Source organism: Pelophylax lessonae (assembly GCF_965119305.1).
Source record: "Pelophylax lessonae genome assembly, chromosome: 11".
Classification (NCBI taxonomy): domain Eukaryota; kingdom Metazoa; phylum Chordata; class Amphibia; order Anura; family Ranidae; genus Pelophylax; species Pelophylax lessonae.
Window position 1 is genome coordinate 18,519,754 of NC_138778.1, and position 26,171 is coordinate 18,545,924.

At 46.6% G+C, this 26,171-nt stretch overlaps 1 protein-coding gene across 3 annotated transcripts in view; it reads left to right on the top strand.

Annotated features, from left to right (window-relative positions):
- SDK2 (sidekick cell adhesion molecule 2) overlaps positions 1-26,171 on the top strand; it is a 913,491-nt gene that overhangs the window by 656,374 nt on the left and 230,946 nt on the right. For all 3 annotated transcript variants that reach the window (XM_082271790.1, XM_082271792.1, XM_082271791.1), the window contains exons 4-5: positions 2,117-2,264; positions 17,344-17,477. In XM_082271790.1, the coding sequence (XP_082127916.1) occupies positions 2,117-2,264; positions 17,344-17,477 (282 nt within the window). The remainder of the gene's footprint in view (positions 1-2,116; positions 2,265-17,343; positions 17,478-26,171) is intronic.

Consider the following 26,171-nt stretch of genomic DNA (forward strand, 5'->3'; position numbering starts at 1 on the left):
TTACTAAGCAAACGAAACGCTGAATATATTATCACTGGAGTTCCTGAATTTTCAATAATACTATAATATCTCGCAAATATTGTGTCTCGTTATCAGCATGTCACTAATTAACAAGAATGTGTGTATTAGTTCTTTTCATGTACTTCCAAGAAAGTTCTGCAGCGCAGACTATTCTGCTTGTTAGAGGGATTGGCAGGCCTGGCCGGACTGACAGTTTGGCAATGGCGGAAATTGCCGTAGGCTGCGCAGATTTTCCCCGTGACCCCAAGCACTGTAGTGAGTTGGCGGTGATTGCAGTTCTCAAGCATTTACGCAACTGGACATAGATACTAGGGCTGCGCATCTTCACTTACCTCACGATTCGATGCGATTACGATTATTAGGCTGAGGGAATTTCTACACCAGGGCTGCTTTTGTGTTCCAGTTGTCTGTGAGAGTGACTCTTCGTTAAAGAAGAATTCCTCTTTAAACCCAAATTCATCACCAACATTTAAAAAATTACATAAAAGGGCCAGTCTACTCAAAAGGTATATTTTACTTCTAGGTGAAAACTGAGTCTTCACCTATAGGGCTGAGTCAGCGCCTAGCTTCTTAGGTGTATTGGATGCTCCAACACTGAGATCTCCCTGCCATAATTTCTGGCTCTCTTTTTGTCCACCTGGGAGTTTTAGGTGTTCTTATTCACCTTTTTGGGTTCCAGTTATTCCTCTTATATTCTCAATCCTATAAGTTATATATATAAGACAGCAGGGATAGTGGGAGCTACTTATAATGGGCACAGCAGGTGTACAGACCCAGGAACTCAGCTCAGAGATGGTGGGGACTCCCCATAATGGGCACAGCAGGTGTACAGTCCTGGGGACTCAGCACAAGGATGGTGGGAACACCTCATAATTGGCACAGCAGGTGTACAGGCCTGGGAACACAGCACAGGGATGGTGGGAACCCCCCATAATGGGCACAGCAGGTGTACAGGCCCGGGAACTCGGCACAGGGATGGAGGGAGCCCCTCATAATGGGCACAACAGGTGTACAGACCCAGGAATTCAGCACAGAGATGGTGGGGACGCCCCATAATAGGCACAGCAGGTGTAAAGACCTGGGGACTCAGCACAGGTATGCTGGGAACCCCTCAAAATGGGCACAGGAGGTGTACAGACCCGGGAACTCAGTGCAGGGATGGTGGGAACCCCTCATAATGGGCACAGTAGGCGTATAGACCCAGGAACTCTGCACAGGGATGGAGGGAACCCCTCATAATGGGCACAGCAGGTGTACAGACCCAGGAACTCAGCACAGAGATGGTGGGGACTCCCCATAATAGGCACAGCAGGTGTAAAGACCTGGGGACTCAGCACAGGTATGGTGGAAACTCTTCAAAATGGGCACAGAAGGTGTACAGACCCGGAAACTCAGTGCAGGGATGGTGGTAACCCCCCATAATGGCCACAGCAGGTGTGAAGACCCAATAACTCAGCTTTGGGTGTCTCTGAAGGGTACTGTTAATATGCCATTATAAAAAGACGTTGTAGATAATGAAGCTCTTCCAACCTTGCGGTAACAGTTTGGTTAAGACCCTTTTCTATTCCAGCATGACTGTGCCACTGTGTACAAAGCCAGCTCCATAAAAAACATGGTTTAACCAGTTTGATGTGGAGGAACTTGAGTGTCCTGCATAGAGCCCTGACCTCAACCCCACTGAACACCCTTGAGATGAATTGGAATGCCAAATGCAAGTTTTTCGTTTTTTTTTTTTTTTTGGTGCCCAATGTTAGACCCAGTGTGTGAGCCAACATCCAACATCAGTACCTGACCGCAAATTCCCACAGACACCCTCCTGAATCTTGTAGAAAACCTTCCCAGAAGAGTGGAGGATGTTATAGGCACAGAGGTGTAACTCCATATTATTGGCATTGGGGAGAGGGAGGCAGCTTCAATTAATGGTTTTGGAATGGGATGTCCAACAAGCTCTTATTGGTTTGATGGCAAATTATCCAAAAACATTTGGTCATTTGATGTATTTTTAAAACATGACCAGGTTGGCCCTGTCAGTGCATTGTGATTGTTGAGTTATTCACTTGTCTCTGTTTAATCTCAGTGGCTCTCTTCTTTTCAGATATGGGCAACTTTGAAGATGATGACACTACCCAGACAGTGTCTCATGGAGATGCAGCTGTCATCCCCGCCCCCAGCATCGCCAGTTTTCCTCAACCACAAGTGACCTGGTTCAGAGATGGCAGGAAGATCCCTCCAAGCAACCGCATGTAAGTAGTCCTATATATGCGGACAGTTCATAGTCCTTGCTGAAGGTCTAGTGATCCTTGGGTTTACTGTCTTCATTTGGGGCAATATCTGTTCACCTTCAATGGTTCTTTGCAGTGGCAGCTGGTGCTCAAAAATTTTTTTTTGGGGGGGGGGGGGGGGCACAAACAGAAAAATGTAATGGGCATTGCTTTGCGGCAAAAAACGCTGTAAAAAATTGCGTGACTTTTAGGTCACAAAAGTGTGAAAGGGGCCTTCAGTAATCAAGGTATAGTGTGCCCCCTTTCAATGCACAGTGACCAGCATGCCCCCTTTCAATGCACAGTGACCAGCGTGCCCCCCTTTCAATGCACAGTGACCAGCGTGCCCTCTTTCAATGCAAAATGACCAGCGTGCCCCCCTTTCAATGCACAGTGACCAGCGTGCCCCCCCTTTCAATGCACAGTGACCAGCGTGCCCCCCTTTCAATACACAGTGACCAGCGTGCTCCCTTTTCAATACACAGTGACCAGCGTGCCTCCTTTTCAATACACAGCGACCAGCGTGCCCCCTTTTCAATGCACAGCTACCAGCGTGCCCCCTTCAATACAGTGACCAGCATGCCCCCTTCAATGCAGAGACCAGCGTGCCCCCTTTCAATGCACAGTTACCAGCGTGCCCCCCTTTCAATGCACAGTGACCAGCGTGCCTCCTTTCAATGCAGAGTGAACAGCATGCCAAGTCCCCCCCAGACCAGTGCACTTACCTTAAGCGGTGGCTTTTCAGTCCCCGCATCTCCTCGAGTCAGGGGCGTAACTACAGGGGTTGCAATCGCTACCGGGCCCCATGCTCCAGGGGGCCCGGTAGCAAACCAGTGGGTGAACTTCCAGGATCGCAAAGGTCACACTTGCGACCGGACGCTGGCATTGCACCACTGTGGGGAGGCACCAAGATTGCAGGAAGGGGGCCCACAAGATTGCAGGAAGGGGGCCCACTGCAGAACCTGTGAAAGAATCCTGCTGCGGGACCGTAATAAAAGGCCATGCAACGAGTGTAAAGAGCCCCAGGATTAGTGGGAAGAGCCCTGGGCTTGAAGGTAAGGGCCCCGGCCAGGGGTCTGGGGGGCCCTTCATGGTTTCTTGCATCAGGGCCCTGAAGGTTCTAGTTACACCTCTGCCTTGAGTCCTCCCGCTTCCTCCTCGGCCAATGGCATTGGGTTTGCCTTTCAGCCAATTAGGAAGCAGGTCTCGGACCCGCTTCCTGATTGGCCAGGAGGAGGATCCGTGTGACAATAGCGAATTTTCATTTGCTATTGTCTCACAATGGGTGGGCTCAGGGCGCACTGCTCTGCGCCCCGGGTCCACCCTTTGCTGAAGCCTATTCGAGCCTCTGGCTCTAATCAGGTGATTAGAAAAAAAAAAGCCCCATTGAACTCCATGCCTCCATGCAGATTAGGGGGCCGGATGCATGGATAGGGGGGGGCGGCGCCCATGCGCCCCCAACGCACTGGCCGCCACTGGTTCTTTGTAACCTCTGTGCAGTCTATTGAAGAGACCTGATGATCTTTTTCTTCTCTCTCATTTGGGACAGATTCAATGCAAAGTCCATTCCGCTCACCTAACACGCTTTACCAAATCTTTACAAAGCACACTAGAGTCTTCTGACAAACAGTTATGTCCCACTTCCTTCACAAATCTGTAAAAAGGTTTATTCCTCATTTAAGGGCATTGGGGAAAGCCATTCAAATCCATTCTTTACTGCCTCAGGGCTAACTCAACATTCACAGCTGATGGTTTACAAGAAGGATGGACCAAACACACTTGGTTTTCGGATTCCAAAAGGTTCGGCCATATCAAAAGTTTGGATGCCAGCTCTTATCCAAATTGAAGTCAATAGGAGTGGAGATTTTCAGGAAAAGTGCATTGAGGCTGGGCACTGCCCCAGGGAACATGTACCAATGCAAAAAAAAAAACTATTACACCCTCTGGATATGGTTAGATTTTGAGCAGAAACCCCATTGAAAAAACAAAAAAATCAATACCAAACAAAAAATATTGGTGAAGGATGCCCCCCAAATCCATGCCAAATGGCCAGCGATCTGTGTTCAGAGTGCACCAGTCAAACTACTTGGGGTGTGGGACACAGAAGTTAATGGAAATCACTGTAGTAGCAGCATAGTAGTGATATAGTAGTAGTGTCTGCTTCAGTGATTTCCACCTTCTCGAGGTCTACAAACTTTCTAAATAAAGGGCCGTGTTAACTGTCTTTCAGACTTTAGGCAGAGTGTTGCCATCCAGAGTAGAAAAGGCCCCGATGTCAGTGGGAAAAAACAATGCCCCATCGTTGGTGTCAGTAGGAGGAATAATGCCCCATCATTGGTGTCAGTGGGAGGACTAGTGCCCCATCTTTGATGTCAGAGAGTGAAAATGTGCCCCATCATTGGTGTCAGTGGAAGGAATTGGGCCCTATTGTTGGTATCAGTGGGAGGAATTGTGTCCCATTGTATCGTTGGGCCCCATTGTTGATGTCATTGGGAGAAATTGTGCCCCATCATTGGTGTCATCAGGAGAAATTTTGCCCCACCGTTCGTGCCAGTTGAAGGAATTGTGCCCCATCGTTGGTGTCAGTGGGGGGAATTACAGCCCTTCATTGGTATCATTGGGGGGAATTATGCCCTATTGTTGGTATCAGTGGATGAAATAGTGCCCCAAGAGCCAGATAAAAGCTTTAGAGTTTAGAGACCACCGTTCTGAAGGGATCCCACAGGTATGATTTATACATAGTTGCTCCAAGCTAGAACAAGGCAACTATGTATAAAACCCACCATGTCTGGAATTCTTCTTTTAAAATTCATAACAGACATAAATTAGCTGGATCATGTAAAAAAATCAGAGGATTTAAAACAATAGTCCTGCAACATAACAGACTTAATAAAGATCCTGTTTAGGATGAAACGCGTCGTCTTTTTTTCTCCGAGGATTTATGCGAGTCAGCTACCGACAAAGAAATGTGTGATCCCTGAGCATGTGAAACATCAAAATGCAGAGCCGAATTGGTGGGTAACGTCTGGATGAAATACAGAGCCTGCATAAGGTTTTTGGAACGGGATCTGAGCCTCGCAGTCATGGAACTAAGCAGCTGCTGTTTACCTGCATTAGGATGATTTGTTGCGGTGACTATTGTGTTTAAATTCATCAGATTTTTAGAATGCTACAGTTAATTAATGGCCTTTATGGATTTTACCAAAAGATACATGATAAAATACAGACTTTTTTACGGTTTGTGAGGCGCGGCGATCATTTGTTTAGTATTAGTAAGTATATGCCATTTTAGGTATGTTTTTAGCTGGTGATCCTACCCAATCCTGTTATAACTTATAGAAATATGTAAGGAGCTATAGTATGTCACACTCCATGAGGCCGATGGCATGAAGCCAATCAGAGGCCATTGGTTCCGCAGCCAGGCGCTGTCTTAGAGGGATAGCACATGTGTTGCTCAGTGCTCGATCAATGTATGAAAATGCTGCTTCCTTGCGTCTTCTTGACATGTGATCCTAAGGCTCCATGTACACGGGACGTTAGAAAAAACGTGCCGCAAAGCTAGTTCTGACGCCGGGAAAAATCTTTTAGCCGCGTTTTTTCTGCCTTCGTTCAAAATCAATGGTTCCCTATGGGAGCCTATTGATTTGAATGGAAGTTGCACCGCAAGTCGGATCAGGATGATCCGACTTGCGGTGCGACTTGCGCTGTGAGAATACAGTGTACCCCATACCCATTCACATAGGGAGGGGGTCCGGGATCTGGGGGGCCCCCTTGTTAAAGGGGGCTTCCAGATTCCGATGAGCCCCCTGCCCGCAGACCCCCACAACCACCGGCCAGGGTTGTGGGGAAGAGGCTCTTGTCCTCATCAACATGGGGGCAAGGTGCTTTGGGGTGGGGGGTGCAGAGCTCCCCCTGCCCCAAAGCACCAACACCCCCCCATGTTGAGGGCATGTGGCCTGGTATGGTCCGGGAGGGGTGGGGCCGCTCGCTCGTCCCCTCCCCCTTCCTGCCCTGCCAGGCTGCTTGCTCGGATAAGGGTCTGGTATGGATTTTGGGGGGGACCCTATGCAGTTTTTCTGGCATGGGGCTACCCTCAAATTCCATACCAGACCCGAAGGGCCTGGTTTGGAACCTGGGGGGACCCCCACGCAGTTTTTTTTTTCATTTTTGACGTGGAGTTCCCCCTCAAGATTCTCAGCGCAAGTCACACCGCAAGTCGGATCATCCTGATCCGACTTGCGGTGCGACTTCCATTCAAATCAATAGGCTCCCATAGGGAACCATTGATTTTGAATGGAGGCAGAAAATACGTATAACGTGGCTAAACGTACTTCATCACGTTCGGTCGCGTTCAGTCCTGTTTTTGCGTTTGAAACGCCGGGAAACACACGTTCAAACGCAAATAATTGCGTTCCAAAAAACGTCCCTGAACTCAACTGCCTGCAAATGACTGTAAACGACCCTGTGTACATGGACACATAAGATAACATGTAGATGGGTTCAGGGGCTTCTGAAAAAAAACGCCCAACTGCTCCTAAACGGCCATTTACAACGCGTGTACATGGAGCCTAACACCCCAGTGCTCCTCGAATTTCTTCTGTGCCCCTGTAATCCTCAGCATTCCGACTTCCAAGTATCTTCTGTGATCGCTCTGCATTTCCTGACTCTGTGTGTCTCCTGGATTCCAGGCTCCTAGCATCTGCAGTGATCCTCAATCACCTCCATGGTTCTTTGAGTACCCTGTGTCCTTGTGTGATTCCACAGATTCTCCTGTGATCTCCCCTTCTAGACTAGCCTGTAATTCCAGCACCCCAGTCATTCCAGGAAATCTCCTGTGATCCCAGTGCTCCCAGAGACTCTTCTGAGGTGCCCAGCATCCCAGTGATTCCATAGATTCTCCAGTGATCCCAGCACCCCAGTATTCCAAGAGATTTTCCAGTGATACCAGCACCCCAGTGTTCCCAGAGATTCTCCAATGATCCTAGCAAAAAAGTGCTCCTAGAGACTTTGCTGTGTTTCTGTGATCCTAGCACCCCAGAGCTCCATGAATCTCTTCTTTGTTCCTGTGATTCCATCACCCCAGTGCTCCTAGAGATTCTGCTGTGTTCCTGTACTCCTGTGATCCCAGTACCCCAATGCTGTAGTCCAGTGATCTCCAAACTGCGGCCCTTTGCTTGCTTTATCCAGCCCTTGGGATATTCTTCCACCCTCTGACGTCAACAATGGGGCAATATTTTTTCTACTGCCACCAATGATGGAGCATAAATTCTTCTTCTGACGCAGATGACTGGGGCAATATTCCTCCCACTGACTCCAGTGATGGGGCACTATTTCTCCCACTGTCACATTACTTGTGGGGCACAATTCCTCCCACTGATACCAGTGTGGGGCACTATTCCTTCCACGACACCAATGATGGGACACTATTCCTTCCACTGACTCCAGTGATGGGGCACTATTCCTCCAACTGACCCCAATGATGGGGCACAATTCCTCCCACTGATACCAGTGTGGGGCACTATTCCTTCCACGACACCAATGATGGGGCACTATACCTCCCACTGACTCGAGTGATGGGGCACTATTCCTCCCACTGACATCAATGATGGGGCACTATTCCTTCCACTGACACCAGTGATGGGGCACTATTCCTCCCACTGACACCAATGATGGGGCCCAATTCCTCCCACTGACACCAATGACGGGGCCCAATTCCTCCCACTGATACCAGTGTATTTCTCCAACGACACCAATGATGGGGCACTATTCCTCCCACTAACTCCAGTGATGGGGCACTATTCCTCCCACTGACACCAGTGATGGGGCACTATTCCTCCAACTGACACCAATTATGGGACAATATTCCTCCCACTGACACCAACGAAGGGGAAATATTCCTCCAACTGAAACCAACGATGGGGTACTATTCCTCCCACTGATGTCAATGATGGGGCAGTATTACTCCAACTGTAAGCAACGATTAGGGCACTATTTCGCCCACTGACACCAATGATTGGGAACTATTCTTCCTCCACCTAATCACACAGGTGCTATGTCATTTTTTACTACCGCTGACCACCAAGCCTGAGGCATTCTCTACTCCCACTGTCCACCCCCCTAAAGTTTGAAGGACAGTAAACTGGCCCTTTGTTTAGAAAGTTTGCAGACCCCTGCTCTAGTCTATAGACTTTTCTTTGATCCCAGCTAGCCAAGTACTCCCGGAGACTCTTCTGTGTTCCTGTGATCTCAAAGTCTCTCCTTTCGCATGTGATCTTAGCCCCCAATTGCTCCCAAAGAGTGTCCTGTGTTCCTGTGATCCCAGTACTCCAGAGACTTTCCTGTGATCCCAGCACCCTAGTGCTCCCGTTGAGGAAACTAACTTGTGTACCTGTGCTTCTTGCTCTTTAGTTGCCTGTTTGTGTGGTTCAAAATGCCACTGCCTGGGAGTGGATCTGCAGCAAAGCCCATCACCCCTTGTTGGGTCCTTTAGTGAAAACCATATGTTTCCTTAGACCTTACATCTCAGCCCTTCTTAGGGTTCTCACACCCACTTAACATGCATGTTCTTAGTGTTCCTCCTGCCTTCCCTATATCTTGCGTCACCCCGTGTCTTGTCTGCCTCTGTGGTCACTCCATATCTCCCCTGTCTTATGCTACTCCGTGACTCAAGCTTTCAGTGTCCCCTATGGTGACCTTCTTGGAACTGATGCTTCTCAAGGGCCCCTCTGAGGCCAGTGTCGTAGTTTCCTGTTCGAGTAAGTCGAGTGAGGGACACAATCTGGGAGCTGTTCTGCAGCAAAGTCCATCACATTATGTGGGATGCTCTGTTGATAACCAGGCATCTTCTTAGATTTTGCACCTTGTCCTTTCTTAGGACTCTCACCTCCACTGAACATGCAGGTGCTGCTGCTACTCCGTGACCCAAGCTTCCAGTTTCTGCTTAATGACCCTCTGGAAACTGATACTTCCCTGTGTTCCCTCTGAGGCCTCTGCCTCAGTGCTGTATTTTGGCTGAGGCCAACAAGGCCCAGGCCTAGGGCGGCACTTTTGCAGGGGGGCAGCAAAAAAGCCTCCACCTGAGACTCTTTTGGCCACTGGTTGCTAGAGCTGCCTCTCTCTTACCCCTTCTCTCTCACCTTTCCTCTCTCTCTCTCATTCCCCCCTCTCGCTCTCTCATTCCCCCCTCTCTCTCTCATCCCCCCTCTCTCTCTCATCCCCCCTCATTCTCTCTCCCTCATCCCCCCCCCATTCTCTCTGCCTCATCCCCCCTCCTCTCTCTCATCCCCTCTCTCTCTCTCACCCCCCCCCTCCTCTCTCTCATCCCCCCTCGCTCTCTCTCTTTCTCTCTCTCATCCCCCCCTCTCTCTCACCCCCCCTCTCTCTCTCATCCCCTTTCAACCCCCTCTCGTGAGATCTCAGGGGTTCATGCTGGGACTTGCAGTCCTTCAATTTTGGAGGGAGTCACATCCGTTAAAAAAGGAGTGGGGTAAATTTACATAGGAGGAGGAGGGGGCGCCCAATTTTAGTTTTGCCTAGGGCAGCACAAAACCAAAATACACCACTGCTCTGCCTTCATTCTGCCCCAGTTATTCCCAAATTCCTGGTTAGCCTGTTCTCAGTGAATACAGACTTCAGTCTTTTATTTTTTTTTTAATTTATAATTTTGCTGTCTTACACTCTAAAAAGCCTATGGGTTCTCTTTAAAACCATCATTTCCAATGCATTGTCCCTGCCTGTTTAAATGTAACAATGTATCGTAGAGAACAATTAAAGCAAAGCCGGTTCTAAGCGGCTGTGAGCTCGGTGCGTGGTATTAGCGGCTCTCAAACACCTGTCTGCCGCTGCATCATGCTGAAATTTAGCAGTACTAATGAACAGCGGCACAGTCTACTTATCTACCTAATTGCAGAGAATTATTATCCAGATCATCTGGCAGCTGATCCCCTGTGAGCGCGCCTGAGCTGGGAGATATGCGTGGGGCGGGGTGCCAGGGGAGGACATGCTGGAAGGGGGTGTCAGGTCATCGAGCGAGGAGAGCGGAATGTCACAGCTTCCAATAAAATCCCTTTTTTTTTTTCAGGGAAATTCTGGTTCTGAAGCTTGTGATGAGAATTCAACTTTTATTGGTGTGCCAGCTGAGCTAGGGACCAATGCTCAAAACTAGGCTCCTTCTGTAGGAGACCCCAGTTCAGGGTGTACAGGATAACTCCTTTGTAGTAAACTGTGGACACCATCATTGAAGGTATAATATTTATTAGAGGACATTTGTTAGAGGACACAGCCATGCGTATAGTGTGGACTTGAAAAATGTTCTGGTTTAAGGCCCAATTCTGGCCATTTTTTATCTTTGGTAAGAGTGAAGAACTTCTGTCTGGTTTTAATTGCTTCTAAGATAAACCAAGAATGAGCTTGAAACCCAGTGCTACCCAAGAATCTCCTGTGATTCCAGCAACCCAGCGCTTCCAGAGAATCTCCTGTGATCCCAGCAACCCAGTGCTCTCAGAGAATCTCCTGTGTTCTGTGATCCCAGCAACCCATTGCTCCCAGAGAATCTCCTGTGTTCTGTGATCCCAGCAACCCATTGCTCCCAGAGAATCTCCTGTGATCCTATCGACCCAGTGCTCCGAGATAGTCTCTTGTGTTCCTGTGATTCCCTCAAAGTAGTGCTCCCAAAGAATCTCCTGTGATCCCATCAAACCAATGCTCCAAGAGAATCTCCTGTGATCCCATCAAACCAATGCTCCCAGAGAATCTCCTGTGGTCCCATGAACCCAGTGCTCCCAGAGAATCTCCTGTGATCCCATCAACCCAGTGCTCCCCGGAAATCTCTTGTGTTCTTGTGATTCCCTTAACCCAGTGCTCCTAAACAATCTCCTGTGTTCTGTAAACCCAGCAACCCTGTGCTCCCAGAGAATCTCCTTTGTTCCGTGATCCCAGCAACCCAGTGCTCTTAGAAAATCTCCTGGGTTCTGTGATCCCATCAACCCAATGCTCCTTGAGAATCCCCTGTGTTCCTGTGTTCCCGTGTTCCCAGCAACCCAGTGCTCCCCAAGAATCTCTTGTGTTCCTGTAAATCCCTCTACCCAGTGCTCCCAAAGAATCTCTTGTGTTCCTGTAAATCCCTCTACCCAGTGCTCCCAAAGAATCTCTTGTGTTTGTGTGATCCCAGAACCCTGTGCTCCCAGAGACTCTCCTTTGTTTCTGTGATCCCATCAACCCATTGCTCCCAGAGAATCTCCTGTGATCCCATTGACCCAGTGCTCCGAGAGAGTCTCTTGTGTTCCTGTTATTCCTTCAACCTAGTGCTCCCAAAGAATCTCCTGTGATCCCATCAACCCGATGCTCCCATCAACCCAGTGCTCCCAGAGAATCTCCTGTGATTCCATTCACCTAGTGCTCCCTGGAAATCTCTTGTGTTTCTGTGATTCCTTTAAACCCAGTGCTCCCAAAGAATCTCTTGTGTTCGTGTGATCCCAGCAACCCTGTGCTCCCAGAGAATCTCCTTTGTTCCGTGATCCCAGCAACCCAATGCTCCTAGAGAATCCCCTGTGTTCCTGTGTTCCCGTGTTCCCAGCAACCCAGTGCTCCCAAAGAATCTCTTGTGTTTGTGTGATTCCCAGAATCCTGTGCTCCCAGAGACTCTCCTTTGTTTCTGTGATCCCATCAACCCATTGCTCCCATAGAATCTCCTGTGATCCCATTGACCCTTTCCCCCGAGAGAGTCTCTTGTGTTCCTGTTATTCCTTCAACCTAGTGCTCCCAAAGAATCTCCTGTGATCCCATCAACCCGATGCTCCAATCAACCCAGTGCTCCCAGAGAATCTCCTGTGATCCCTTCCACCCAGTGCTCCCCAGAAATCTCTTGTGTTCCTGTGATTCCTTTAAACCCAGTGCTCCCAAAGAATCTCTTGTGTTCGTGTGATCCCAGCAACCCTGTGCTCCCAGATAATCTCCCGTGTTCCGTGATCCCAGCAACCCATTGCTCCTAGACAATCTCTTGTGTTCTGTGATCCCAGAAACCCATTGCTCCTAAAAAATCTCCTGTGTTCTGTGATTCCCATTAACCCAGTGCTCCTAGAGAATCTCCTGTGTTCCCAGCAACCCAGTACTCCCCGAGAACCTCTTGTGTTTCTGTAAATCCCTCTACCCAGTGCTCCCAAAGAATCTCTTGTGTTTTTGTGATCCCAGGAACCTGTGCTCCCAGAGAATCTCCTGTGTTCTGTGATCCCATCAACCCAGTGCTCCTAGAGAATCTCCTGTGTTCCTGTGATCCCAGCAACCCAGTGCTTCCAAATAGTCTCCTGTGATCCCAGCAACCCAGTGCTCCATGAGAATCTCTTGTGTTCCTGTGATTCCCTCTACCCAGTGCTCCCCAAGAATCTCTTGTGTTTTGTGTGATCCCAGGACCCTGTGCTCCCAGAGAATCTACTGTGTTTCTGTGATCCCAACAACTCTGTGCTCCCATAGAATCGCCGGTGTTCTATGATCCCATCAACCCAGTGCTTCCAGATAATCTCCTGTGTTCCTGTGATCCCAGCAACCCTGTGATCCCAGATAATTTTCTGTGTTCCTGTGATTCCCTCAACCCAGTGCTCCCAAAGAATCTCTTGTGTTTATGTGATACCAGCAATCCAATACTTCCAGAGAATTCCCTGTGATCCCATTAACCCAATGCTCCCATAAAATCTCCTGTGATCCCAGCAACCCAGTGCTTCCAGAAACTCTTTCCTGAGTACCGTGTTTCTTGCTCTGTTGTTTCCTGTTCAGGTGAGTTGAAGGGCTGCTGCCTGGGAGCTGTTCTGCAGCAAAGCCCATCACTCCTTGCAGGGTGCTCTGGTGAAAACCAAGTGGCTCTTTAGACCTCCACCTTCTTAGGGCTCTCACCTCGGCTGACCATGCGGGTGCTCATTCTTGTTCTTCTCGAGTCCTTGTAGTATTCTATTCCTCCTGTATCTGGCATCATTTCATGCCACTGTGTAACCACTGTCCTCTATGGATTAGGTGAGGGGAGTACCGCGCTTCAACATAATGTGTAATATACTCGTAACTCAGTGTGTTAAATATATAAATAGTTAAATGTAATAATGTGTCAATAAATATACTAATAAATATTCCTTGTATAACCTTTTATGTGTTTATGTTCTCTCTGTGTGTAAACCATATAATTCATATATTTATATCTTCATGTGGAACTTTTCTACAGGTTAAAAATTAAGAAGTAGAAAAATTCCACATGAAGATATAAATATATGAATTATATGGTTTACACATACAGAGAGAACATAAACACATAAAAGGTTATACAAGGAATATTTATTAGTATATTTATTGACACATTATTAAATTTAACTATTTATATATTTATTTATTTAACACACTGAGTTACAAGTATATTACACATTATCTTGAAGCGCGGTACTCCCCTCACCTAATCCATACCTGACACTGTGTAGTTTACAGTGATAGTACCAGCAGCATCAAGGTACATTTTTTCATTTTCACCCAGTGGACAGCGCGAGAATCACACCCCCCTATATAAACCACTGTCCTCTGCCACATTGTGAAGAAAGCTTCCAAATCTCTCTTCCGGACTCGGAATACGGATTTGGAGCTCTTTCTTGGTCATCTATATGAGTAATGATAATCTGGCGGAAGCTCTTCACTCTTTCCAAAGCTAATATAATGGCTAGAGTTGGGTTTTTAAATGATTTGTTTTAAGAGTCCAAAGTCCTTTGTTACAAGTAACTACAAGAGGACAAAAAGGCCGCCAACCAGTGTTAATTTTGGCAGCAAATTTCAATTTAGTTTTAGTCTTAGGACTAAAATGGCATTTTAGTTTTAGTCCCATTTTAGTCTTCTGCAAGTGTTTTAGTTTTAGTTGTATTTAGTCGACTAAAACTCCAGTACATTTTAGTCGACTAAAACTAATTTTAGTCATCTATAATCGAATGGGTGTAGTTCAATTGTAATTTGTAATGCATTATTTAAGCATTTCTCTACAATTTCCAAACTCATTATATACTACTGCTGGTCCTGGAGTGAAAAATCTAATATGTTATTATTTATGGTATTAAGCTTTGAGCATGCACCAGTGTTAATTTTGGCAGCAAATTTCGATTTCGTTTTAGTTATAGTCTTTTGACTAAAAATCCATTTTAGTTTTAGTCGTATTTTAGTCTTAAGACTAAAATGCCATTTTAGTTTTAGTCGTATTTTAGTCGATTAAAATTGTGTTAATTTAGTCGACGAAAACGTTTTAGTCGGTTTTAGTCGACGAAATTAACACTGCCGCCAACGCATCTCAAATGCCAAAAATCCCCCTTCATCAGGATTTAAAATGTAGCAAAAAGTATCTATTGAACTCAAAATACAGCTTCAGGAAAAGATCTCGAGCAGGAGTAATATTTCACAGATAATTGTTCCTGTATCAGTGGCCAATTGCAGTCTGTAAAATATTTCTCCTTGAGATCTTTTCTTGCATTTCGAGTCCAATAGATACGTTTTGCTCCAGAACGGCCTGAAGTGATGTCAGCAATGCTCCCCGCATTATTACATTGTGACTAATAGGGAGCCATGGTCAGCCAGGTCCATACCTCCCTGCACTCACAGGATGTCCTCAGTTTGAATTATGCTGGGTGTCATACAACCAGGACTACTGAGGACATCTTGCAGCGGAAATTATTACTACAGGGGACAGCCCCAGAGAGGCTGTGAGTATTGCAGAAATTTTTTTTTTTAAACTCTTGCTAGAGGACAATAAAAAAAATAAAAACAAAGGCTGGTGTTGGGATGTCAAATTCCAGGTATGGATAGGTTATACAGAGTTACATTGATCCAGCTTGGACAAATGTTACTATGTATATACCCTACCTGGCCGATTGCCGCTGGAAGTCATCAAAGTAGACACCACCACCACTATTACACTACTAATACACTGCTATTACACCACTACTACACCACTATTACACCGCTATTACACCACTACTACTACTACACTACTATTACACCGCTATTACACCACTACTACTACACTGCTATTACACTGCTATTACACCACTACTACACCGCTATTACACCACTACTACTACACTGCTATTACACCACTACTACACTGCTATTACACCACTACTACACCGCCATTACACCACTACTACTACACTGCTATTACACCACTACTACTACACTGCTATTACACTACTACTACACTGCTATTACACTACTACTACACTGTTATTACACCACTACTACCCTGCTGTTACACCACTACTACACCATTACTACACCAATACTGTACCACTAGTACAATGCTGTTACCTCACTACTACACCACTACTACACCACTAATATACCACTACCACACCGCTGTTACACCACTAATATACCACTACTACACCGCTGTTACACCACTAATATACCCCTACTACACCGCTGTTACACCACTAATATACCACTACTACACCGCTGTTACACCACTAATATACCACTACTACACCGCTGTTACACCACTAATATACCACTACCACACCGCTGTTACACCACTAATATACCACTACCACACCGCTGTTACACCACTAATATACCACTACCACACCGCTGTTACACCACTAATATACCACTACTACACCATTAGTACACCACTACTGTACCACTAGTACACTGCTGTTACATCACTACTGCACCCCTACTACACGGCTATTACAGCACTACTACACCACTAACATCACTGCTACAGTGATCTCCACTTGCTCCTGGGTCTTGCACTTGGTGGCTGCCCTGCGAGGGGAGAGATGGGATGGTGACATCATGCTTTTCACCTTGTACAATCAAAAAATGCTTTGCATACATTCAGTAATGGTATATAAAGCATTCTCCAAATGGTGGCCATGCCAAGTGGCCAACCTCCTTTGTTCAGAATGCAGCAGGTTGGCTGGACAGGGCTGGGAAAAGGGGTGAGCAGAAGGGCCGGCTGCCTTGGGTGCAACAATTTATTGCAGGGATGGGGGCACCCTGTGCTGAGTTCCTTTTTATTACAAGGCTTACAGGAGTAGTGACAGCATCTTGTACTACTCTTGTCAGCCCAGCGCTGGAAGCAGTGAGGAGACAGCTGGGAGGAGGTGCGGGTTGCGCATCCCTTAAGCTCGCACATCATGAATGGGAACGGAGGGGCACAGTTTGGCAGCTTTGCTCTGGGTGCTGAATGACCTTGTCCCGGCACTGGGCATGGGACCTGGAAGCAAGTGAAGATCACTAGACTAGTGGTAGAGTAGTGGTGTAGTCACGGTGCAGTAGTGCTGTAATAACAGTGTAGTAATGATGTAGTAGTGCTGTAATCCATGCCGGGATAAGATAATCTAGTGCCCAGGGCAAAGATGCCTAATTGCGCACCCCCCCTTTATTACAGGGGAAAAGCGGCGCAATCCAGTGATAATCCAGTGCCCAGGGCAAAGATGCCTAATTGCCCCCCCCCCCCCTTTTTATTATGTGTGACCTTATGAGGTGGAGGAGGTGGGGGGGGGGGGGGAGAGCACAGCCTGCACCTCCTCCCGACTCTCTCCTTGCTGCTTTCAGCTCTGGCTGACAGAAGTAGTGATGCCGCTGTCACTTCTGCTGTCTGCCTTACAGTAGAAGGAACTTGCGGCGCCCCATACCTACAATACATGCTGCGCCCATGGCAGCCGTCACTTCTGCCCACCCCTTGTCCTGGTCCTGACTGTAGCAGCTGTGTAATAGTAGCAGTGGTGTAGTAGCGGTGTCTACTTCAGTGATTTCCAGCTTCCAGGGGCATTGGCCAGGTGTGGTAAATACATAGTTACATTGTTCCAAGCTGGACCAATGTAACTATGTAGAAATATACCATATAATGAAGCAACACACGACGCCAAAACCTACAATAACCCAGTTTCTTGTTGTGTCCTATCCTGATGGAAGGTAAAATCTGGCTGCTGAGAGTTGCTACACTTTGTAGGTCAGTATTGCGCTTTGCACTGCTTTCTATGGTGAATTGTTGGTGACGGCCTTCATTGTCCATGCCTCATTCGGATTCTGCTTTCTTCCCGTGCAGCTCCATCACCAAGGACAACACTCTGGTGATCCTGTCCAGCGTGGCCCCCGATGCCGGACGCTACTACGTGCAAGCCGTCAACGACAAGAATGGCGACAACAAGACCAGCCAACCAATTACAGTCATAGTGGAAAGTGAGTAACTACCCCGCATGCAGCTTGTGGGCTGCAATAATTTCCCAACCGTTTTCTAGATTCCAGCAGAATTGGATTTATTTATTTAAGATTATAAAGCGCCGGGGGTAATGTTGGCGTTCTATTAATCAAGAGTAGTCAAGGATAATAATGGATAAGCGGCAATGGCGGCCTTGGGCCGGACGTAAAACCGCTCAATTTAATTTGTGATCTTTGCCAGGGTAGCAAAAAGTTTCCTAAAGAAGGCTGCAGAGCGTCTGGTGGGCGCTCGGATGGTATTCCCGTCACATACGGGTGTCACTCAGGTGAGCGCGTAGACGGAATGGTCGGTGCCCGCTATCTCAGTGAGCATTAGAGGAGAGTCAGGTTTGGCAGAAAGCAGATCGATAGTGAAGGGAGGAATTAAATGCCAAATAAAAGGGAATAAAAGCCCCTTAATCCTGAACTTTGCAGACAGCCAGAAAAGCTGCTGATCCAGCAAAGGGAATACGGATGTGACTGGTTTATCGCGGTCGGGGAGAAACTGGTGCAAAAAAAATAAGAAAGTTAATCGTCCTTAGCGGGATGCCACCTGTAATCTCTGAGGCAGATAACTGCTGGAGGAAAAGGGAAAAGTATGATGGCAAGGTGTGTGTCTATGAGAATGTTTGACCATTCTTCCAGAAGCGCAATTGTGAGGTCAGGCACTGATGTTTGACCAGAAGGCCTGGCTTGCAGTCTCTAATTCATTCCAAAGGTGTTGAGGTCAGGACTCTGTGCAGGTCAGTCAAGTTCCTCCACCCCAAACGCACTCATCCATGTCTTTTATGGACCTTGCTTTGTGCACTGGTGTGCAGTCATGTTGGAACAGGAAGGGGCCATCCCCAAACTGTTCCCACAAAGTTGGGAGCATAAAATAATCCAAAATGTCTTGGTATGCTGACGCCTTAAGAGTTCCCTTCTCTGGAACTAAGGGGCCAAGCCCAACCCCTGAAAGACAACCCCGCACCAACAGCGTCACGTGACTTTCAGGTCGTACAAGTGTGAAAGGAGTCTGACTCCGGGACAAAACGTCAAAGTCATGATGTATTTCCCCAGTCAGGTGGTCTGCAAGTGGCCTGAAAACATAAAAAAAAAAGAGAAGGGCGCACCGACCTAGTGCAATATAACAAGACATTCATTGAGAGATTAACCAATTCTGGACCGGAAGATTTCCCCCCCTTAATGACCAGGCCATTTTTTGCGATTCGGCACTGCGTTACTTTAACGGACAATTGCGCCCTCGTGCGATGCTGTACACAAATAAAATTGGTTTTCTTTTCCTCACAAATAGAGCTTTCTTTTGGTGGTATTTGATCACCTGTGCGATTTTTATTTTTTGCGCTATAAATAAAAATATAGCGACAATTCTGAAAAGAAAAATTAAAGTTTTTTACATTCTGCTATATAACATTTCCCCAAAAAAATCAAATTTTTTTTATATTTTAGGCCAATTTGTTGTCTGCTACATATTTTTGGTAAAAAAAAAACGCAATAAGCGTATTTTGACTGGATTGCGCAAATGTTATCGTGTCTACAAACTACAGGAAAGATTTATGCCATTTTTATTGTTTTTTTTTTTTTTACTAGTAATGGCGGTGATCTGCGATTATTAGCGGGACTGCGACATTGCGGCGGACAGATCGGACCCCTGATTGACATTTTAGACACTTTGGGGAGACCAGTGACATTACTACAGTAATCTGTGCTAAAAATATTCACTGTGACTGTAAAAATGACACCAGCAGGGAAGGGGTTAACACAGTGGGTGACCAAGGGGTTAAATGTGAGCCTAGGGGCATGTTTCTAACTGTATGGGGGCGTGGCTTGTGAAATTATCATAGAGACCTGTGATCCTATATAGAAGGATCACAGGCGCTCTGTGATCATTCCAGGGAGAAGAACGGTCAGCTGTGTTTACGACAGCTGACCGTTCTTCTCTCTCAGCGGGGAGCGATCGCGGGTGTCAGGCGGCGATCAGAGCCGCCTGCCCCGTGCATCGGAGTCCCCGCTGCCGAGTGGGGGCGGAAGCACGACGGCAGCGGCACACGTTTACCCCCTAGCAACAGGCGCGCGTCGGTTTGCACAGGAGGGGCTGCCTGCCGCAGTAAAACTGCGGCGGGTGGTCCTTAAGTGGTTAAAAGACATGCCATACATTATACTCACAAACGTATACTAAGCCCCCGTTCACACTGGGGCGACCTGTCAGGCGACCTGGTCGCCTGACAGGTCGCCGTAGGTCGCCTGGCATAGAGAAGCTGTGAACCCTTTCTAATAGGAGCGACACAAGTCGCTCCAACTTAGAAAAAGGGTCCGGAGCTTCTTTGGGGCGACCTGGAGCGACCTGCATTGACTTCAATGTTATGAAGTCCGTGCCGGTCGCTCCGAGGTCGCGGTGCGAGCAGCGCGCCGCGACCTATGAGGTCGCCCTGGGAAGTCGGATCGCCCCAGTGTGAACGGGGCCTAAAGGTAAGCAAAAGAAAGGTTTAATAAATAATAAGACCAAAAGGTCACCCTGCACATATGTGAAATAAGTTAATAGGTGTAATTAAATAAGTAAAAAAGATATATAAAAATTGTGAAAAAATCCCTTAAATACTGCAGCTGCTGCTCATCAACAAGTGAAATAATAAGTGAATATATAGACACAGCGCTAAAACAGTGATATAAAAATATTAGCTCAAATAAACCATTGACTTGTATATACTTAATTAAATAAATAAATAGAAGTGTCAAAAAAAGATATACATATATAAATATATATATGTATTAAAAATTATATAAAATGCAGAGAATTGGAAATTGTATATTTATAATTATATATATATATGTATAATCACTATTTCCAATTCTCTGCATTTTATATAATTTTTTATATATACAGTAAAACCTTGGATTGCGAGCATAATTCGTTCTGGAAACATGCTTGTAATCCAAAGCACTCTTATATCAAAGCGAATTTCCCCATAAGAAATAATGGAAACTCAGATGATTCGTTCCACAAGTCCTTCGGTTTATAGTCTATATACAAAGATTATAGCAATGTGATTGGTTGTGTAACCATAAAATGTCCATCCACAATATGCAGCCTTCCCAAGGGGATTAGAAGCAAAATCTAGCAGAGCTACAGAATATAAGAGAGATGAGAGGCGCATCTAAGTGTAGCAATATGGTTCCATTTAATGAAGGTTCAACATTTAGCAACTCACATGGTTGATGATTAAAATAGGCGCATCTAAGTATGCCGGCATCCGGGGTAAAGCCGTCCACATAGACCGTCCTCTGAACCACCGACTCTCACCACTGTCAGTCTGCAATCGTGACCGGGAAGAATAGCCTGCAGTAGAGCGATCTGAAAGTGAGGCTTTGAATCACTCGTGGAGTGCAGCGGGGAAGGGATGATGAAGATGGCTGTGCAGAGGACGGTCTATGTGGACAGCTTTACCCCAGATGCCGGCATACTTAGATGGCTAATGATTAAAACAGGCCCATGTTAGTTGCTACATATTGAACCTTCATTAATGGTAACCATATTGCTACACTTTAGAGGCTCCTCTCTTCTTTTTTATACATGACGCTACTTGTATATCAAGTCAAAATTTATTTAAAAAATTTGCTCGTCTTGCAAAGCGCTCTCAAACCAAGTTACTCTCAAACCAAGGTTTTACTGTATATATTTATATACATGTATATCTTTTTTGGACACTTCTATTTATTTATTTAATTAAGCATATACAAGTCACTGGTTTATTTGAGCTAATATTTTTATATCACTGTTTTAGCGCTGTGTCTATAAAAGAGAGGTTTATTTTTGCAATCCGGAAACCTCCAGAACAAAGGTGCTTTTCGGTAAAGCAGGACTGGAAGGATTGAACTGTCGCGTTTCAAGGGAGAACCCTCTTCCTCAGAGGCATGATCTGCAAGTGGCCAGCAGAGCTGATAATAAAAAAAATCCATACATTAAAAATACGAACACAGAGGGGGCTCCTTGCAAGCGTTAATGCAATGCAAATTCATGGAAAAAAAAACGTGCCATTTACGCATTGGGTGCATTAACGGGCGCTCAAATTTGTAAATGCCCCCTTTATTCTAGGGGGTTCACATACTTTTTATTTCCACTGTATACGGACATGGCCACGTTCGGTCAATGACTTCTCAGGGATTGGCGCTCTCGCAGATACATTGTATCAAAGTTTATTGCAGGATACAGAAATGAAGACATTTTATTACTTTATTGCTCTTTTTTTTTTTCCTCGTTGCTCCACTTTCTAGAACACGGAGCAGCGTGCGTTGAGCGAAGCGCGGTCTCTCCACTGAAGGTGCACTCCAGGCGTTTATGTGGCCCTTCCATGCCATTGTCGGCTTCCATCATGTTTATTACATAACACGGCTCTCCATAGGATTCGTTATTTCAGTTTTTTCTGGACACGGATATAAAAAGCCCGCCGTCCGCGGCTTTGCTGTAAGGAGAAAGCACTTACATGCAATTTATCAGGTCGCCGAAGACGACGGTTTGTCGGCAGCTGTCCGAATATTTACAGTTATTACCTTTCTAGGACACGGGATGCTTCCACTTCCATGGCCTTTATACCGCAATGTAAGAGCACTTAAAGTAAATCTAAACCCAATGCCTATGATCTTATATAAGCTTTAACATGTTATTGTCATTCGAGAAGCTGTCATCAGTCTTTCATTAAAATATTGAATACTGCAATGATGGGTCTTGCTCAGGTACTTCCTGTTATGGGTGACAACGCTCTTCTTGTTTCCCAATTGTGCTCCTGTGTTGTCACCCAATCACATGGTCCTTCGATGGAGACTGTAAGTGACAAGCATGATCCACTGTTGTCATCAAGCCTGAGAAATGCCATGCAGCCATCGCTGGAATGCAAAGGGTCATTGTCACCCACTTGCATTTAGTGCAAGATCATCTAATGCCAAGGGTGAACATGCCAAATTGTGCCCCCCCAGATGTAGAGGATTCACCGTTAGAGAGTCAGGTGTCTGTCTGCCAATATCAGATTGAACCAAATATTGCCCCATAGGAGTGGGGATTTTCCAGGCAGGCATGACACCAATGTAAAGAGACTAAAAAGTATACGATTTTATATCATATTAAAATGGCTGATAATGATGTATAATCGATAAAACCAAAGCAGATACAATGGAATGAACAACAAGCATCTTCATGACAATATGCATCCTAGTGTTGTAAAGCATAAGTAATACAAATAGACTCCATATCAGCCGACGCGTTTCAGGTTGCTATCCTTTTATCAGGGGTATTTGATAGGGAGGTTGCTTTGAATAGGAAAGGGGGACTCTGATGTGAATTGGGCTGTGATGGGAAGGAGGGACTTCTGATGTATATGGGGGGCTCTGATATAAAATGGGGACTTCTGATGTAAAGGCGGGGCTCTAATATAAAGGAGTGATGTCTTATTTGATGGGAGGGGGGGCTCGTGGCCCTCATAATGAAAAGTTTGAAGATCGCTGCTCTAAAGATGCCACCAGGGGGCAGCAGCATTGTGGTGTCACCGAACCCTGGTGGGGTGCAATATAGGAAGAGCATAGAGGGGCAGATAGATGGTACAATTGCTAATTGTTTTTGTCACTTAGCAGGAAAGTTTGCTGCCTTTATAAACCCCACTGCCCTCCGTCTTCTCCGGCACATTCAAATCGAATCACATTTGCTTACGTTTGCCCTACATACAGCCAGCATTACATATGCCGCCATCGAACGCTTTTAAACTGTTTGATGTTCTAAAATGGAAAATTGTTGATTTAATTAATGTTTCACCCTGTGGAGATGCCGGCTTCATCCTGATCCCTAGTCACTGCAGACAGCCAGTGCACTATGAATAGGGACTCCCTGCAGATTCAGGTTTAAACTAACATTACTGTAGGGGCAGATGCCAGTGAAGGGAAGAGTCTAGGGGCAGATGCCAGTGAAGGGATGAGTCTACGGGCAAGTTCCAGTAGGAGGAAGAGTCTAGGGGGCAGATGTCAGTAAAGGGAAGAGTCTGGGGGCAGGTGCCAGTGTAGGGAAGAGTCTAGGAGGCAGATGCCAGTGAAGGGAAGAGTCTAAGGGGCAGATGCCAGTGAAGGGGAGAGTCTACAGGGCAGATGCCAGTGAAGGGAAGAGTCTACAGGGCAGGTGCCAGTAAAGGGAAGAGTCTACGGGACAGGTGCCAGTAAAGGGAAGAGTCTAGGAGCAGATGCCAGTGAAGAGAAGAGTCTAGAAGCAGATGCCAGTAAGGGGAAGAGTCTAGGAGCAGATGCCAGTGAAGAGAAGAGTCTAGAAACAGATGCCAGTAAGGGGAAGAGTCTAGGGGCAGATGCCAGTGAAGGGAAGAGTCTAGGGGGCAGATGTCAGTAAAGGGAAGAGCCTGGGAGCAGGTGCCAGTGAAGGGAGAAGTCTAGGGGGCAGATGCCAGTGAAAGGAAGAGTCTAGGAGGAAGATGCCAGTGAAGGGAAGAGTATATGAGGAAGGTGCCAATGAAGGGAGGAGTCTACGGGGCAGATGCCAGTGAAGGGAAGAGTCTGGAGGGCAGATGTCAGTAAAGGGAAGAGTCTGGGGGCAGATGCCAGTAAAGGGAAGAGTCTAGGGGAAGATGCTAATGAAGGGAGGAATCTATGGGGCAGATGCCAGTAAAGGGAAGAGTCTAGGAGCAGATGCCAGTGAAGGGAAGAGTCAGGGGGCAGATGCCAGTGAAGGGAAGAGTCTAGGGGGCAGATGTCAGTAAAGGGAAGAGTCTGGGGGCAGGTGCTAGTAAAGGGAAGAGTATAGGGGCAGATGCCAGTGAAGGTAAGAGTCTAGGGGGCAGATATCATTAAAGTCAGAGGGCAGGTGCCAGTGAAGGGAAGAGTCTAGGGGGCAGATGAAAGTGAAGGGAAGAGTATAGGGGCAGATGCCAGTAAAGGGAAGAGTCTAGGGGGCAGATGTCAGTAAAGGGAAGAGTCTGGGGGCAGGTGCTAGTAAAGGGAAGAGTATAGGGGCAGATGCCAGTGAAGGAAAGAGTCTAGGGGGCAGATATCATTAAAGTCAGAGGGCAGGTGCCAGTGAAGGGAAGAGTCTAGGGGGCAGATGAAAGTGAAGGGAAGAGTTTAGGGGGGGAGATGCCAGTGAAGGGAAGAGTCTAGGGGCAGATGCCAGTGAAGGAAACGGTCTAGGGGAAGATGCTAGTGAAGGGAAGTGTCTTGGGGGCAGATGTCAGTAAAGGTAAGAGTCTGGGGGCAGATGTCGGTAAAGGTAAGAGTCTGGGGGCAGATGCCAGTAAAGGGAAGAGTCTAGGGGAAAGATGCCATTGAAGGGAGGAATCTAGGGCGCAGATATCAGTGAAAGGAAGACATTAGGGGGCATTTGCTAGTAAAGGGAAGAGTCTAGACGGCGGATACCAGTGCAGGGAAGAGTCTAGGGGGTGAATACCAGTGAAAGGAAGAGTCTAGGGAGCAGATGTCAATACAAATAAGAGTCTAGGGGGCAGGCACATATGTTTTTTTTTCTTATCCATCAAGGGACAGAGAAAGTTTTTCACCTTTGGGTTATGCTGCCACCTATATTGAACACTGCTGGACAATTTTCTGCACAATCGTTATCAGCCTGGCTTTAGAAGTACCGCACCTGTACCCTGCTGGACTCATAGCCTGGAAGGGTACTTTGGGCACTGGACTCCCTGTAGGGCACTTTACAGTTTCCTTTTTGGAAAAAGTTAGCTGTGGAAATTTTTCTGGTCCAGAGTCGCTAAAATCTGCCTCATTTAGCAAATATGCCGATCTAGACTCTAAAAGCTATCTCAACTAATGAGGTTGCTGGGAGCCTTTAATCCCTGCCCCCACCGGTTTTGCCGCAGAAGATGTAAAAGGATTTTACCGTGAGTACAAAAATCTCATTTTCCATCATATTGTGCAATATTTTATGAATTTATTATTATACAGGATTTATATATCGCCAACAGTTTGCACAAAATTCATAAAATTATGTGCATGTATCGGCTTTAATGACAATAGGTAGATAAATAGAAAGAAAGAGAGATATAAAATGACATTACTTTGCCATTTGAAAAGATTGAAAGCTGTGCTGGGGGTTTGTGCCGTGGTTGCATTCAGAGCCGGAATGGTAAAGTCCCAACTAATCTCCAGACCCCGGCACTGTTGAGTCAGCAGGATAGCGAACACACGCCTGGGATTTACTGCAAATAAAATGTGCCCGATGTCCTGACTAACGCTCCCAGACACCGCTGGCCCTTCTGCTGACAAAGGCAATGTTTTACAGAACCCATATCGTGCACAGACCTGGAACACCGCACCGCGGTCATCTGTTATGTGCACCAGGAGCCATTATAAGTGTAAGGCAAGTTCTATGATACATAAAACAGAACTTGGGTGACCTGCTGCCTGCACTCGGAAATGGACTCCACTCTGTCAACTGAAGAGAAGCAGAAAGCGAGGGAGACACACAAGGATTCATCCATAGGACTGTTTTTGCACCATTATTACAGTATATAGTTTAGCACGGGGGTCAGCAACCAGTAGACCGCAATCTACCAGTAGATCATACCCAGGTGACTAGTAGATCACGGTCTGGGCTTGCTGACCCGCCATTCCAGGGCATCAAATAGAGTGCAATGCAGAGGGACTACTTGTTGGAGGTGTAGTAAGGAGCAAGAGCCGCAT